The 15,658-nt window shown below is 40.4% G+C and overlaps 1 protein-coding gene across 2 annotated transcripts in view; it reads left to right on the top strand.

Annotated features, from left to right (window-relative positions):
* dscam.L (Down syndrome cell adhesion molecule L homeolog) overlaps window positions 1-15,658 on the top strand; it is a 325,765-nt gene that overhangs the window by 63,937 nt on the left and 246,170 nt on the right. For both annotated transcript variants that reach the window (XM_041581120.1, XM_041581121.1), the window contains exon 2: window positions 14,970-15,287. In XM_041581120.1, the coding sequence (XP_041437054.1) occupies window positions 14,970-15,287 (318 nt within the window). The remainder of the gene's footprint in view (window positions 1-14,969; window positions 15,288-15,658) is intronic.

Consider the following 15,658-nt stretch of genomic DNA (forward strand, 5'->3'; position numbering starts at 1 on the left):
CTTTTCACATGATTTTATTGAGTTTTTTTCACAAAGCAATTATAATCAAGTTTTTTTAATATGCTAAAATCGGGCGTGGGAGTTTGGGTCAAGATTTTTTTATTGGGGCAATGAGATTTGGATTTTAGTTAAAATCCAAAAAATCACCCCAATCATTGGTTGATTAATTATATTTGAATTGGGATCAAGTACAAGCTACTGTTTTATTATTACAGAGAAATAGGAAATTATTTTCAAAACTTTGGATTTCAAAACATTTTCAAAGCTATGGGAGACGGCCTTTGTCTAATTCTGAGCTTTTTGGATAACGGGTTTCCAGATAACGGATCCCATACCTAACATTTCAGCATTATTTCAGCTTGGCTTTGTAAAGAGCAGATCACATCAGACAAGGGTATTGAAGTAGACATGGGCTTTTGATATAGCGCTGCTGAAACTTTGGCTTTTTTGTCTTAAACTTAAAGGGATACTGTCATGGGAAAAAAACTTTTTTTCAAAATGAATCAGTTAATAGTGCTGCTCCAGCAGAATTCTGAACTGAAATCCATTTCTCAAAAGAGCAAACAGATTTTTTTATATTCAATTTTGAAATCTGACATGGGGCTAGACATATTGTCAATTTCCCAGCAAAAAAAAAATCTGTTTGCTCTTTTGAGAAATGGATTTCAGTGCAGAATTCTGCTGGAAAAGCACTATTAACTGATGTGTTTTGAAAAAAATGTTTCATTATTATTAATAGAATGACTATTAATGAATATTATATGAATATAATTGATATTACATATTGGGGTATAATTATATTGCAAACACTAAATAAGCCTGCTGACATGTCTATCCTACACAGGGGCAAATATTAGCGGCTGCTTATTTCTCAATCGAGAGAGCAATTATTGTGGCTGATGGCAAAATTACCGTTATGAAACGAGCCACATCTGCACTTCCTTCCTGCCTCACCCCCTGATCAGTTTATGAAGGAACTACAACATGTTGTTGATTTTTGTGTCATTGCAGATACGACTTACATTCATTGTGAGGCCATTAAGCCTGTGTTTCATGTCAGTACAACTAACGTCTACTTTCAACATTAATCCTAATCCTTGAGTCATGCATTGCTTAATCACTGATCTGATTCAGAAGTGAATTTAATGGCTAACACTCCATCAATTTTTCTGCATTAAAGGAGAATTCAACCTATGACATAAAAAACCTACCCCCCTACTCTACGTAGACCCCCCTCCCTCCTCCCCCCCAGCCTACCTGGTAGCCAGGGCAAATGCCCCTAATTTATAATTACCCCTTGGTGCAGAATTTGTCCTCGGGAGTTCACGGCAGCCGATGCGCCAAAAAAGACGGTCTGCCATCTTCTTATCTTCATTAAACTTTGGAAGCAGACCATCATTTCGACGCATGCACAGTTGGAGTAATATTCCAGCCCCGAACAACTGCGCATGTGCCGAAAGTCACGAAAATTTCTAAAAGTCATGAAAAATATCACGAAAAGTTTTTGGAAATTTTCATGACAATCGGCGCACGCACAGTTGTTCGGGACCAGAATATCACTCCAACTGCGGGTGCGCCGAAAACGACAGTCTGCTTACGAAGTTTATGGAAGAAAACAAGATGCCCGATGTGAATTCCCGAGGACAGAATCTGCACCGAGGGGTAAGTAAAAAGTTTGGTTCATTTGCCCTCAGTACCAGGTAGGCTGGGGGTAGGAGGGGGGGTCTACATAGGGTAGGGGGGCAGGGTTTTTCATGTTACGGGTTGAATTCTCCTTTAAAGGATATGTAACCCCTCCCCCTCACAAAAGTGTAATCAGTGAACAGCATATTTAGATAATGTTAAAAGTTTAAAAGTAAGGCTGCAGCATCCCCTTAATCACTTAGAATTCCATCTCCTCCTCTAACCCACACTGCCCCTCCCTCAGGAATTTCCTTTGGCTGTTGATTTATGAGCATGCTCAGTTCTTCTTAGCTCAGATTAATAAACACACCCTCCAGTCTAACAGCCAATGAAGAGATAGCAGTCTGATCCTATTTTTTTCCTCCTAACCACCTCTCCTGAGCTCAGCTTAACCATTACACTGCTCAACCCCAGCAGAACTTTTTATCAAAGTAGGTTGTGCCTGTGTAACCTGCATTCTGCATTGCATGAACTTTACAGCTTACGTGTATCAATGTTACTGATGATGTGTCAGAGGGAAAATGGCCGCTGGTGAAAGCTGCTATTTGTTGCAGGTAAATGTGATGGCACTGGCAAATGGAGAGGGTATATGCAGTACAAATGATGTGGCTTTGGTGGGAAAGATATGCCCAACTTATATACATGGTAGGAAAATGCAGGCTTTACATGTCCTTTAAGTAACTTAAATGAAAAAAGGGATAGTTTTGGTTCTTTAAAAATCTTGGGATTGGGAATTTCCTCAATTTACATAGGATAAAGAATATATAATAAAAAACAGCTAAGCACATCCCCAAACAGGCATTTTGCTGACAAAAGCAATGGCACCTTTGAAGGTCGAGCAAATTAAGGACACTAGGGATATTATTGGCTGTTATTCTGAATTATTTGGCTGGAGGGAGAATTCTTTGTCTGACAGATCTGATATTCTCTTTTGACACGTCAACGTTTCATCTAGAAAGTAACAACAACATTACAGAGATGCACTGGAAAATGTGTGAATGTTTTCTTATAGTTTTAAAATATGATACAGGTATGGGCCCTGTTATCCAGAATGCTCGGGACCTGGAGTTTTCCCGGATAAGGGATCTTTGCGTAATTTGGATCTTCATACCTTAAGTCTACTAGAAAATCATATAAACATTAAATAAACCCAATAGGCTGGTTTTGCTTTCAATAAGGATTAATTATATCTTAGTTGGGATCAAGTACAAGCTACTGTTTTATTATTACAGGGAAATTTTTATTTGGATTATTCGGATAAAATGGAGTCTATGGGAGATGGCCATTCCGTAATTCAGAACTTTCTGGATAATGGGTTTCCTGCCTAACTCGTAACTAAAAAGTGCACCTGACGCACGTTTCACCTGCCTGCCTTTTGACAAAGCCCGCAACTTGGTGGGTAAAACGCGCGTCAGGCGAAATTTTTAGTTACGAGTTAGGCAGGACTACTGATAGGGACCTCTAAGGGCTTAACCATACGGATCAGGTGGGAATTGGATGCGGGTGAAGGGGTTGGTGGCGCTTCATGATCCCGTTAACAGCTACGTGCAATCTTATCATGGCATTGTTTGAGGGTGCCGGGGACACCACTTGATGGGAGGTGAAGGGGTTGGCACGGTGTAATTAATCCTCTATATCGGGCTAACAACTACTATTGACCATAGTGCGCCCGGTAGAGATGTCGCGAACTGTTCGCCGGCGAACTTGTTCGCGCGAACATCGGGTGTTCGCGCTCGCCGGAAGTTCGCGAACGTCGCGCGACGTTCGCCATTTTGGGTTCGCCATTGTTGGCGCTTTTTTTTGCCCTCTCACCCCAGACCAGCAGGTACATGGCAGCCAATCAGGAAGCTCTCCCCTGGACCACTCCCCTTCCCTATAAAAACCGAAGCCCTGCAGCGTTTTTTCACTCTGCCTGTGTGTGCTGAAGAGATAGTGTAGGGAGAGAGCTGCTGCCTGTTAGTGATTTCAGGGACAGTTGAAAGTTTGCTGGCTAGTAATCGTTTTGATACTGCTCTGTTATTGGAGGGACAGAAGTCTGCAGGGGTTTGAGGGACATTTTAGCTTAGGTAGCTTTGCTGGCTAGTAATCTACCTTCTACTGCAGTGCTCTGTATGTAGCTGCAGTGGGCAGCTGTCCTGCTTCTGATCTCATCTGCTGACTGCTGCAATAACAGTAGTCCTTGTAAGGACTGCTTTTATTTATTTTTTTGTTGTTTTACTACTACTACTACTACTACTATAAGAGCCCAGTGCTATTAGTCTAGCAGTGTTGGGGAGTGGGACTGGTGTGCTAATCTGCTGCTCCTAGTAGTTCAGCAGCACCAACTTTAATTTTTTTTTTTAATATTCATTTTTTTTTTATTTTACTTTTTTTTATTTTACTACCGCTGTAGTAGTGTATAAGTTGACCTTTTAGGCATTATTTGCCCTGTAGGCATTATTTGCACACTGTTTTCTTCAACCCGCCATCTAGCTGTGTGACCTTGTTCACATTCTGTCTAAATATCCATAATATTACCGTCTCCAGAAAAAACACCGGAGTGACTTTTTTCAAGCAGCCATAATATATTTTACGTAATCCGTATCCACCGCTGTAGTAGTGTATACGTTGACCTTGTAGGCATTGTTTGCCCAGTTTTTTTGGCCGCAGCCACTGAAGCACAGAGGCCAGAAAAAATATGCCATATAAATGCTGAAAATAGTCATTTTTTGCCATACGTTGACTCAACGTATATGGCAAAAAATTACTATTTTCAGCATTTATATGGCATATTTTTTCTGGCAACTGTGCTTCAGTGGCTGCAACCAAAAAAACTGGGCAAACAATGTCTACAAGGTCAACGTATGGCGAAAAATGACTATTTTCAGCATTTATATGGCATATTTTTTCTGGCAACTGTGCTTCAGTGGCTGCAACCAAAAAAACTGGGCAAACAATGTCTACAAGGTCAACGTATGGCGAAAAATGACTATTTTCAGCATTTATATGGCATATTTTTTCTGGCAACTGTGCTTCAGTGGCTGCGTCCAAAAAAACTGGGCAAACAATGCCTACAAGGTCAACGTATGGCAGTTGTTTAAAGAGAACAGTAGATTACTAGCCAGCAAAGCTACCTAAGCTAAAATGTCCCTCAAATCCCTGCAGACTTCTGTCCCTCCAATACAGAGCAGTATCAAGCAGATTACTAGCCAGCAAACTTACTATCATCTGTCCCTGAAATCACTAACAGCTCTCCCCCTACACTATCTCTTCCAAGCACACACAGGCAGATTTTTCAGATACATTTTTGCCCTTGATCCCCCTCTGGCATGCCACTGTCCAGGTCGTTGCACCCTTTAAACAACTTTAAAATCATTTTTCTGGCCAGAAATTTTTTTTTTAGATGTTAAAGTTCGCCTTCCCATTGAAGTCTATGGGGTTCGCGAACCGTTCGCGAACCGCTCGCGTTTTTGCGCAAGTTCGCGAATATGTTCGCGAACTTTTTTTCCGACGTTCGCTACATCCCTAGCGCCCGGATCGCTACTCTGTGGGAAAGTTCTCAAAGGGGGTGAAAGGGTTGGCACGGGAAGTGGAATCCTTCAATGGTTGTGTTTTGTGCCCAGTACTGGGACACTTTGCATTTGCTATACGCTGTTGTGATCGGTAGTATGTATCTACCATATAACTAATTTGCATTGACCTCAAGCACCAACGTATCGTGCCCAGGTGAGTTAGTACTCCGTGGCTAGCTCATTTTTAAGTGTGTTCACTGGACATAATTTTAAAATAATTTTACAATAAAAGTTACGTTTTATTTATCAATTTACACTTTGGAAACTTGGATGCTGTGGATGGGATGGTGCAGTTATATGGGTCAGTTCTCTCTCTTCTTCTGCTTGTAATTTAATAGTATTATCTGACTCTGCACACCATTTTTGCTATAACTGATGGTAGGTGCTCCCCAATATCTAATTTTAGTTTACACCATAACTCTATGCTGAGACGAGGATGCATTGGAATGTATAATCTCTGTATTAAGTCGACATTATGGGGCAGATTCACTAAAGGGCGAATAGTCGGCAGCGACTGCTTAGCACACATCATACCACTTTGACAGGTGCAAATTCGCTACCACTACCCTAGTTCACTAAAATGCGAAGTTGCGCCCTGAGCGCCGAACACTGGTGACTTTTCACTAGCATTACTTCGGCAGTGCGAGCATTTCATAGCGAAGATTCGCTAGCGTTCGTTTGTGCCTAGCGAAAATTCGCTAGGGATCTTGCACTTTTTTAAACACGTGTGCCTCCTGTGACATCATCGGTGGGGTGGGCCTTAAAATGGAAGCCGAAAGTCGAGCTCGGGCAGGGCGGGTTGGTGAAGGGCGGGTTAGGGTCAGGTGCGGGTCGGGTTTTACGCACATCACTAAACGACGGGTAATTTAAAGTTGTATGGAGTAGTGATGGGCAAATAAATTCGGCTAGAGCAAATTCTCGGGAAGTTTCCATGTAAATTCACTGCGAATTTCCGCATTTTGACGTGTCAAAAAATTTTGGACATGTGTCCAAAAAATCACTCTTGCCAAAATCGCCACGCATCAATAATATTCAGACGCCCGTTGACTTTAAATCACCATAAAAATTGACACGAGTGACTTTTCAGATGTGGGCGTCAATTTTCGAGTTTCGCAAATTTTGCTGGAAATTCAAAAAATTTTCGTCTAATTGACACGGGAGAAATTTGTCTGTTCTGAGGTGGTGAAGCCAACTCTGGCGAAAGATGTAACGTTCAGTAAAACCCAGAGAATTTGCGGAGTAACGATCGGTCGCCAGATCGAAAAGTCGCCTGGTGATAGAGTGTGAATGAATGCCAGCGACGGTCCAGTTCGCTAGCGAATTGTCGCCTGCATCTGTTAGTGAATTGCCGATTAAAATGGAAATTCAAATTCGAATTTTTGTGTTAGATTATTTTTCAAAACTCACCAATTTGAGTTGGGAATAATCCCGACTCGAATTCGAATTTAAATTCGAATTCCAGATTCATTATACCTGGACCCTGGTAACAATTTGAATTTGACTATTCACCATGTAAAACCTGCTGAGTTCATGTAGAAGTCAGTGGTCCAGTGACCATCTGAAGATGTTAATAGCCTTCCTGACATTCGAGTTTTTCTCTGAAAAAAAACTCGATTCGAGTTAAGTCAAATTTGATTCAACTTTTCAGGTCGGTAATCTTTGTTCGAGTTTTAGACGTTCACATTTTTTCTTAAATAACCTCCCATTCGAGTTGTGAGTAAGTTCGAATTTATTAGAGTAAAAAAAATTCACACAAATGGCCTTATATGGCCTTCCCATATAACTAAAGTATTGTAACATTGTGACCAAGTATTTATGGAAACACGTTCATCCCAACCTTGCTGTTTTTGATATCTGGATAATAAACAAATTAACCTTTTGTTGTTGTTTTCACATCTTTTTGAAGAACAATATTTTTTGGGGGGTTAGTGTGTTCTTGGATATGTCCTTGGACAGAAGCACGTCACAGGGAATTCATTCAGGCATGGACCTTTATTCCCAAAAGAGCCTACCTTTCATGGGCTGTTAAAAGCAATACTTGCATAAAGTTTGGACTCTGTTTGTGCCATTAAGAACAAATCTGCTCTTTCTTTCGTGTTAAATATATTACACATCAGTGATAAAACCATGGAAGTGCTGTTTAAAACGTTCATCTTTAGCAGAATAAGTCTAAATATACAGCGCGCGTGTTGCACTGCTGCTTGCCATCGTTGCACCCAGGTTAAATATTTATGTGTCGACAGTTATGGAAAAAGAGCGAGATACAGAATTTATTATTTTCTTATACATAACGATTTGCTTCAGATGGATGCCATGAAAGCAGCTTTGTAGGTTTTTTCTTTTGTGCTTTTTTATTATCTCTAGAGCTTGACAACCCCACAAACAGAAATCTAGATCAATCCATTCCACCATCTATTTATCTTATATTCTGTCATTTACGTCTCTGCCTAGTTACCAGGCTCTAGTATCAGACTAGTGGGCCCGGGGCCTGCAGCTTCAGGGGCCCCCCTCACCGAACTAATTCTATGCCCCACTACCTCCTCCACTCCCTTTGTGTGCACACGCTCATTGGTAATTTTTTCCGGCAGAAGAGGGAGTGCAGGAGCAGGTCCGGGACCCCCATCCACAAACTATTGAGTGCCGCTGATACCTCCTGTACCCCTTCATGAGCGTGCAGGTCATATATACGTCTTTATTAGAGATGTTGGTGCAAATGTTTGAAGTGGCCACTTATTATTACACATGTCCAAAGAAACAAAACAAAGACAAAAGAGATCCTCTATTGCCCTAGACATGAGCCCACCCTAAAACAAATGTGACATGCCCATCAAATGGTAACGCAAACATTTTTAATAGTTAGAACTTTGGAATTCAATCCGTTTAAAAATATGAAAAACGCCAGTGTTTTTTTGAACTTTTATGACTCTAGCATATAGGATATGATGTCACTGACATAAGATTGAGGAGGATGTAGCTTCATCTTATCAGTTCGCCATGTCTAAGGTGGCGAAGGAAAAAAATTCGCGCCTAAGCGAAAATTCACCTGGCGATAGGGTGCGAAACTTCGTCAGCGACAGTCTCTCTCACTAGTGAATTGTCTTCTACGCCTGTTAGTAAATTGGTCACTTTTCCTTTTAGTAAGTCTGCCCCAATGAGTCTGTTCAGGCGGATGTATACATGCGCTAACACAATCATTGGCCGAATACATGTCCAACATATCCAATGTTTGAATCTGTACCCACGCAAAGGTGTCAGACAGTTTAGGTGTATATTTGCCAACTGTAAAAAAATTTAAAAAGAAATTGGGGATGCACCGATTCCAGGATTCGGTTCGGGATTTGGCCAGGATTCAGACTTTTTCAGCAGGATTCAGATTCAGCCAAATCTTTGAGTCTGGCCAAACCGAATCTGAATATTAATTTGCATTTTCGTCACAAAAAAAGGAAGTAAAACATTTTTTTTACCTGTTTTCCCCTTCCTGCCCCTAATTTGCAAATGCAAATTAGGATTCGGATTCGGTTCGGTATTCGGCCAAATCTTTCACAAAGGATTTGGGGATTCGGCCAAATCACAAATAGTGGATTCAGTGCATCCCTAAAAAAAAAGAGTCATTTAAAAGATTTAATGTTATTGCCCCTTTCAATATACAGGAAATAAAACCTTTAACTGGCTATTTGAAGTATTGGCGTTAAACGGGTTGTTCACTTTTATAGTTACTTTTAGGGGCCGATTCACTAACTTCGAAGTTTTGGGCTACTTCAACCATCAAATGGGCTACTTCGACCTTCGACTACGACTAAGACTTCGAATCGAAGGATTCGAAGTAAAAATCATTCGACTATTCGACCATTCGATAGTCTAAGTACTGTCTCTTTAAAAAAAACTTCGACCCCCTAGTTCGCCATCTAAAAGCTACCGAAGTCAATGTTAGCCTATGGGGAAGGTCCCCGTAGGCTTGGCTAACTTTTTTTGATCAAAGGATATTCCTTCGATCGTTGGATTAAAATCCTTCAAATCGTTCGATTCAAAGGATTTTATCGTTCTATCGAAGGAATTATCCTTATCGAACTATCTGCGCTAAATCCTTCGACTTCGATATTCGAAGTCGAAGGATTTTAATTCCTAGTCGAATATCGAGGGTTAATTAACCCTCGATATTCGACCCTTCGAATATCGGCCCCTTAGTAGGAGTGATATTTTGAGACAATTTGCAATTGGTTTTCATTTTTTATTATTTGTGGTTTTTGAGTTATTTAGCTTTTTATTCTACAGCTCTCCAGTTTGCAGTTTCAGCCATCTGGTTGTTAGGGTCCAAATTATTCTAGAAAACCAGTTTGCACCACCAACCCCTTTATTTATAAAGCACCAACATATCCAGCAGTGCTGTACAATAAATGGCTTCATACACTGAACACACAGATTACATATTAAATCTTTTTGTTGGATCATGATGCGTATTATTCGTCCTGGATTTCACTTTTTTGTTACTGTGATTGAAAAAAAAAAGAATTTAAATCTTAACTCTAAGAATGATTGTGTGCATTAATATGCTTATAAAAAAGCAGAAAAATAGCAATATTTTTGATCACAAGAGAGCTGTAGAGAACATTTTCCGGTATCATCCTCAGCATTTGACCTTCCATAGCAACGAGTGTGCCGGGCTGATGTTATTATGTACATCACCGCCTCTAATTGCCCGTGTACAAAGAGACAAGTCCCGCGCCTGGTGTTTCCAAATGATAGCCTTGCTCTTTAATTAATGGGAATGCTTCTCAGCCGCTTTATTAGAGTGGTTAAAAACACAGAACATTAGATGGTAATTACACTAACGTTTCCAACTCCATATAGGATCGGCTATCATTCGGCTCATGCATTCATTCCACTGAAATGAAATTCAGATCTCAGCTGTAATATCAGACATTGGCATCTTATTGCTTTGGACTCGGGGGACCAGGCCCCAGCAATTTCATAACATTACAAAAAAAAATTCAGTTTGAGGGGGCGGCATTGTAATTTTTTTTTGTTTATATGAAAAGTATACAATCTGTGTAGCATCGTAGGCACAAGAGTGGGTGCAGACAAACGGCGAATCAATAACTGTTAACATCACTGCCGTTCGGGTTGCCACGGAGATGGCTAGCCTTGCTTTTAGCACCCATGGCCGTGTCTAATTAATTATTTCTGTATTTGAAGAGCCGGAATGTTAAAGGGAAAGAAGGAGACTAGACTATCAGGGGTAGAAAAGGGTCTGGTAGAGAGGGAAGAAGACTGGGGACCACTGACAGCATCATGCCTTCCAGGCCCGGTCTGGCAATCTATGAGTTCTGGCAAATGCCAGAGGGGCTGCTGTAAGGTGCCATAGAAAGTGACTACTAAGTGGTCTGGTGTAGGCTGTTTGGGCCTCTGTGTACTAGGAATGGCAGGGCCTATTTTGAATCCCTGTCCAGTCCTGATGCCTTCGTAATACAAAGATGTTGCTATAGGGGGTACCATAAAGCTGTCTTCGTTCCAATGGGCCAAAAGCAGAGCTGCCATCATTTCTGTATTCGTCAGGAGCATTCTAGGAGCAGAGCTGGGGGGACGGTGTCCAAAAACTCAGCTTTATTGTCTTAGTGTAACGTAAGGAATCCCAAACCCAGAACTAGGGATTCACCGAATCCAGGATTCCAGTGTCGGACTGGCCCACAGGGAGACCAGGAAAAGTCCCGGTGGGCATAGGTGTCAGGGGCCCTCTTGCTTCTAACCATTTGGCCTATTTCATGGTCATTCCCTATTTCTATAAGAACAAAGAGGCCAAATACATGGAATAACAGATCATAGTATGTAAAGAAAAGAGACTAGAGGTTGAGTGAGGAGAGGAAGAATAATAGTACTAAGAGTGGGCCCATGGTCTAAGATTAATTGGTGGGCCCCTGGTCAAAGCTTTTTGGGTGGGCCCCTGGTATCCCAGTCCGACACTGCAGGATTCGGCCAGGATTCTGCCTTTTTTAGCAGGATTCGGCTCATGCTTCCGCCTATAAAAACTGCCTTTCGCTTTGGGAGGAGCCCATCGCTACTTGGATGCCGCCAGGTCTTATAGTTAGAGGAAAGAAAAAAATAAAAAAGGAAGACGAACTCCAGCAGAGCGCACGTTTCAGGTCAATACCCTTAAGTGAGTGTACAAAGACCATTACCATGTGCTCGGAAAAAGTGTTTACCTAAAAGTGACTGTCAACCCAATTAAGCCTAGAGCATTCTGGGTAATCAATTAAATTAAACCTCCGTAGGTCCACAGTAGTTCTAGAAACATATTCAGGGTGAAAAATATTCATAGATATTGCAATGGAGTTAAATACGTGATTGTTTATCCATTGTGACACAATACTGCAATATATGCGAATAGAAAAAGAAGTCCATAATAAATAGTCCGTAATCAATTGTAAGTCCAAACTTCCTTTGAAAAAAACACGAGGAAATTCTCCAAAACAAAGTCCACACTTATAGCTGGCCACTGTATGAACCAAGCCCTCTTGGTGATGGGAAACTGCCCGTTTCAATTCAAATTATAAAAACTCGATTCAAATTTAAAAAGCTTGATTCGGGTTTTTTCGGAGAATGTCAGGAAGGCTACAAACATCAACAAATTGATCCCAGGACCTCTCCCATTGACTTATACTGTAATCCGGCAGGTTTTAGGTGGCAAATCGTCGAATTTGAGTTCTAAAAGGGCCAGAGTATGATAAATCTCAAAATTCAAATTCGAATTAAAACTTGAATCGAGTTTGGATTATTCACAATTAGAATTTGAGAGTTTTGACTAAAAAAAAAATTCAAAATCGAATTTTCACTTCAACCTTTAATAAATCTGCCCCTAAATGAATAATGGGGGGAATAGAGTCCCCTTCTTGAGTGTGTGCATAAACATATAGTACATGGTTTCTGCAGAATAGTTTTCTCTTTGAATAATGTTATTTATCATGATTCTTGGTATTTCCTATTTTTCACAGGCAGATGAAAGTCAGGCAGTTGAATGTTGGACTCTTTATATATGTATTTGTATTTTTTTTTTTCAGTGTATATATTCCTCCGTATTAATACTTCATGCGGAATATATATCCATGTGATTGATGACTGGTGCAGCTTAATGGCAGTGACAGATGTGACAGGCACCATAATGTTGTTATTGGGTAAATAAAGGGCACAAAGACATTCAGAGGCAACATAGTAACATGGTCCTTATCTGTCCTGTCGAGGAACCCCAATCGTCTAATCTCTAATTAGATATTATTGGCCTAGCCAAGTGACAATAATGAAAGCAGATATTAGATTCCCTATAGGTGAATCTTAATAATAATACACAAGAGCCATGAATATATTGTAAATTATATCCTTATAAGCGGTGCTTAGTGATGTCATCAGTTATAATCGGCAAAGTTGTTTCAAGCAAAGTTGTTCCCCTTCCGCGTCACCTCCACGTCTCCTTGTGCCTGCACGTATATGCGCATATATACGTGCAGGCGCAAGGAGACGGGGAGCACAAGCTGAAGGGAAGGGGATGGGAGGAGGACATGGGAGGGCAAAAGAGACGGGGAGAGCGACGCTGAGGGGAAGGGGATGGGAGGACGACGTGGGAGGGGAAGACAGAGAGGGGGAAGGAGACTGGGAGAGCGACGCTGAAGGGGAGGGGACGGGAGGACGACGTGGGAGGAGAAGACAGAGAGGGGGAAGGAGATGGGGAGATCAACGCTGAAGGGGAGGGGACGGGGGGGATGACGTGGGAAGGGAAGAATGAGAGGGGGATGCATAAGGGGGCGATGAGCGGAGACGGCCTAGGGGCGCCCCATTTGTAAATCCGGGTCTGTGTATTATAACAAATGGAGGCAGATTTATCAAAGGTCAAGGTGAATTTTTGAATTAAAAAAATTAGAATTTCAAGCTATTTTTTCTGTACTTCAATTAGGGAATAGTCCAAATTTGATTAAAAAAATTTAGAAAATTCAAAAATCGAAATTTATCATGTCCTATCTCTTTAAAAAATTTGCCATCTAAAACCTGCCGAATTGCTGTTTTAGCCTATGGGGGACCTCCTAGAACCGATTTGGAGTCAATTGGTGGACTTTGAAAAATCCAAATTTTTCTTGGGGAAAACTTTGATTCAAAATCGATCGAATGAGCTATTACTTTGATTCGTACGTTTCGAATTCGGCTAAATACGAACCTATTCGATCGAATACTGACCTATTCTCCCAAAAAAAACTTCAACTTAATCAAGTTTGTCTTTTTGAATTCAAATTTCTATTTTTTTCAAAATTGAAATTCAACCCTTGATAAATATGCCCTATGAAGTGCCCCCTGTTGCAAAATATGAGAATATTAAAAGTCACCATGGAGTTCCATGACCTGTATCAAGAATGTTTTTATACAGGCCATGGTACGCTAAGGTGACAACTCTAAGCACTTTTTATAAAAGTATAATTTACAGGATATTCATGGTCATGAAAATGGTCATGTAATTCCTTGGTAACCGTCAAAATCCTTATATTTTACAAGAGGGGGTACTTTATTCACTATATATATATATATATATATATATATATATATATATATATATATATATATATATATATATATATATATATATATATGGAGATATTATGCATTGTAGAAGTATAAAGCGCATACTGATACTAGTGTCATGACAGACCCATAGGCACTGTAGCAAAACCTTCCTTGCATCAGTTTTCCTAACTATCAGGTTCTGATACCCCCCCACGATTAAATCGTTTTTGCTTTGTGCCTATGGGGCAGCCTCAGGTCCTGGGCTCCAGTGAGGATGCAAGGTCTCTCACTTGTATTTTAAAGGGGAACTATCATGAAAAGGAAAATTTAATATAAGCTTCCTCATACATACTGTAAATAAGAAACTTTCTAAATACAATCAATTAAAAATTCTGGACTGTTTATGAAATAATTCCACTATTCCACTCTTAGGGGCGCATTTACTTTGCTCGAGTGAAGGAATAGAATAAAAAAAACTTCGAATTTCGAATGTTTTTTTTGGCTACTTCGACCATCGAATTGGCTACTTCGACCTTTGACTATGACTTTGACTTCGAATCGAACGATTCGAACTAAAAATCGTTCGAATATTCGACCATTCGATAATCGAAGTACTGTCTCTTTAAAAAGAAAACTTCGACCCCCTACTTCGCCACCTAAAACCTACAGAGGTGCAATGTTAGCCTGTGGGGAAGGTCCCCATAGGCTTTCTAACAATTTTTTGGTCGAAGAAAAATCGTTCGATATTCGAAGTCGAAGGATTTACATTCGGCAGTCGAATATCGATTAACCCTCGATATTTAACCGTATGTAAATCTGCCCCTTAGCATCTGTTTCTCCTGATTGTGTTTTCATTCAGGAGTTTGGTGTCAAATGAATGATCCAATATATCTTAAAGGGGGGCTCCTTTTGCCTAGAAGATGTATTAGAGGTTATGTCTCTCTACATGCAGGATTTGTGCAAAAGGCAGTTATAGGAAGCCCCCCTATAAGATATATTGGATCTAACTGTCAATTACTATCTGACTATTACTAAACGCTCTGTAAATACGTATGTGTGCCTGTAGCCTTAATTTCTGCCCCTCAAAACAAATAAAGAGCCAGTTGGGTGACCTGTTGTTATGTCCCTGAATGGAACATTCTCATGTTTAATCACATCTCCTGCTAGAATCACAATATCTTTTTTCTTCTCTTTCAGTGTCCAGTGAAGATCTACATGCCAGCCTATACTTTGTCAATGCATCTGTGCAAGAGGTAGTGTTTGCAAGTACCACGGGGACTCTGGTGCCCTGTCCTGCGGGAGGGATCCCTCCTGTGACACTCAGATGGTACCTAGCAACGGGCGAGGAGATCTACGATGTCCCTGGGATCCGCCACGTCCACCACAACGGCACTCTCCAAATTTTCCCCTTCCCTCCTTCAAGCTTTAATAACTTAATTCATGATAATACTTACTATTGCACAGCTGAAAATCCTTCAGGGAAAATCAGGAGTCAGGATGTCCACATTAAGGCCGGTAGGTAACTGTATGTAACGTATACATGCTATATATATATATATATATATATATATATATATATATATATATATATATATATATATATATATATATATATATATATATATATATATATATGATATGATAATAATGTTGGATGAGACACGTTTTAAAATTTGCCATGAAGTCAATATACTATATACAAAAATCCATACCAAGTCTTTGGTTATTATTTCTTGTATTCAACCATGTGCACTAAGAATGCTTTATTTTACTCTGTTTTCCTCTTTCTCATAGATGTAGGAGGCTAGTGGGATAATTAAGTCCAATTCTTCTCCCCAGGGCCAGATTTACATAGTGGGTTCCCCTAGGCCCACTGCCGTTCGTCG

The sequence above is a fragment of the Xenopus laevis genome, chromosome 2L, assembly GCF_017654675.1.
Source record: "Xenopus laevis strain J_2021 chromosome 2L, Xenopus_laevis_v10.1, whole genome shotgun sequence".
Taxonomy (NCBI): domain Eukaryota; kingdom Metazoa; phylum Chordata; class Amphibia; order Anura; family Pipidae; genus Xenopus; species Xenopus laevis.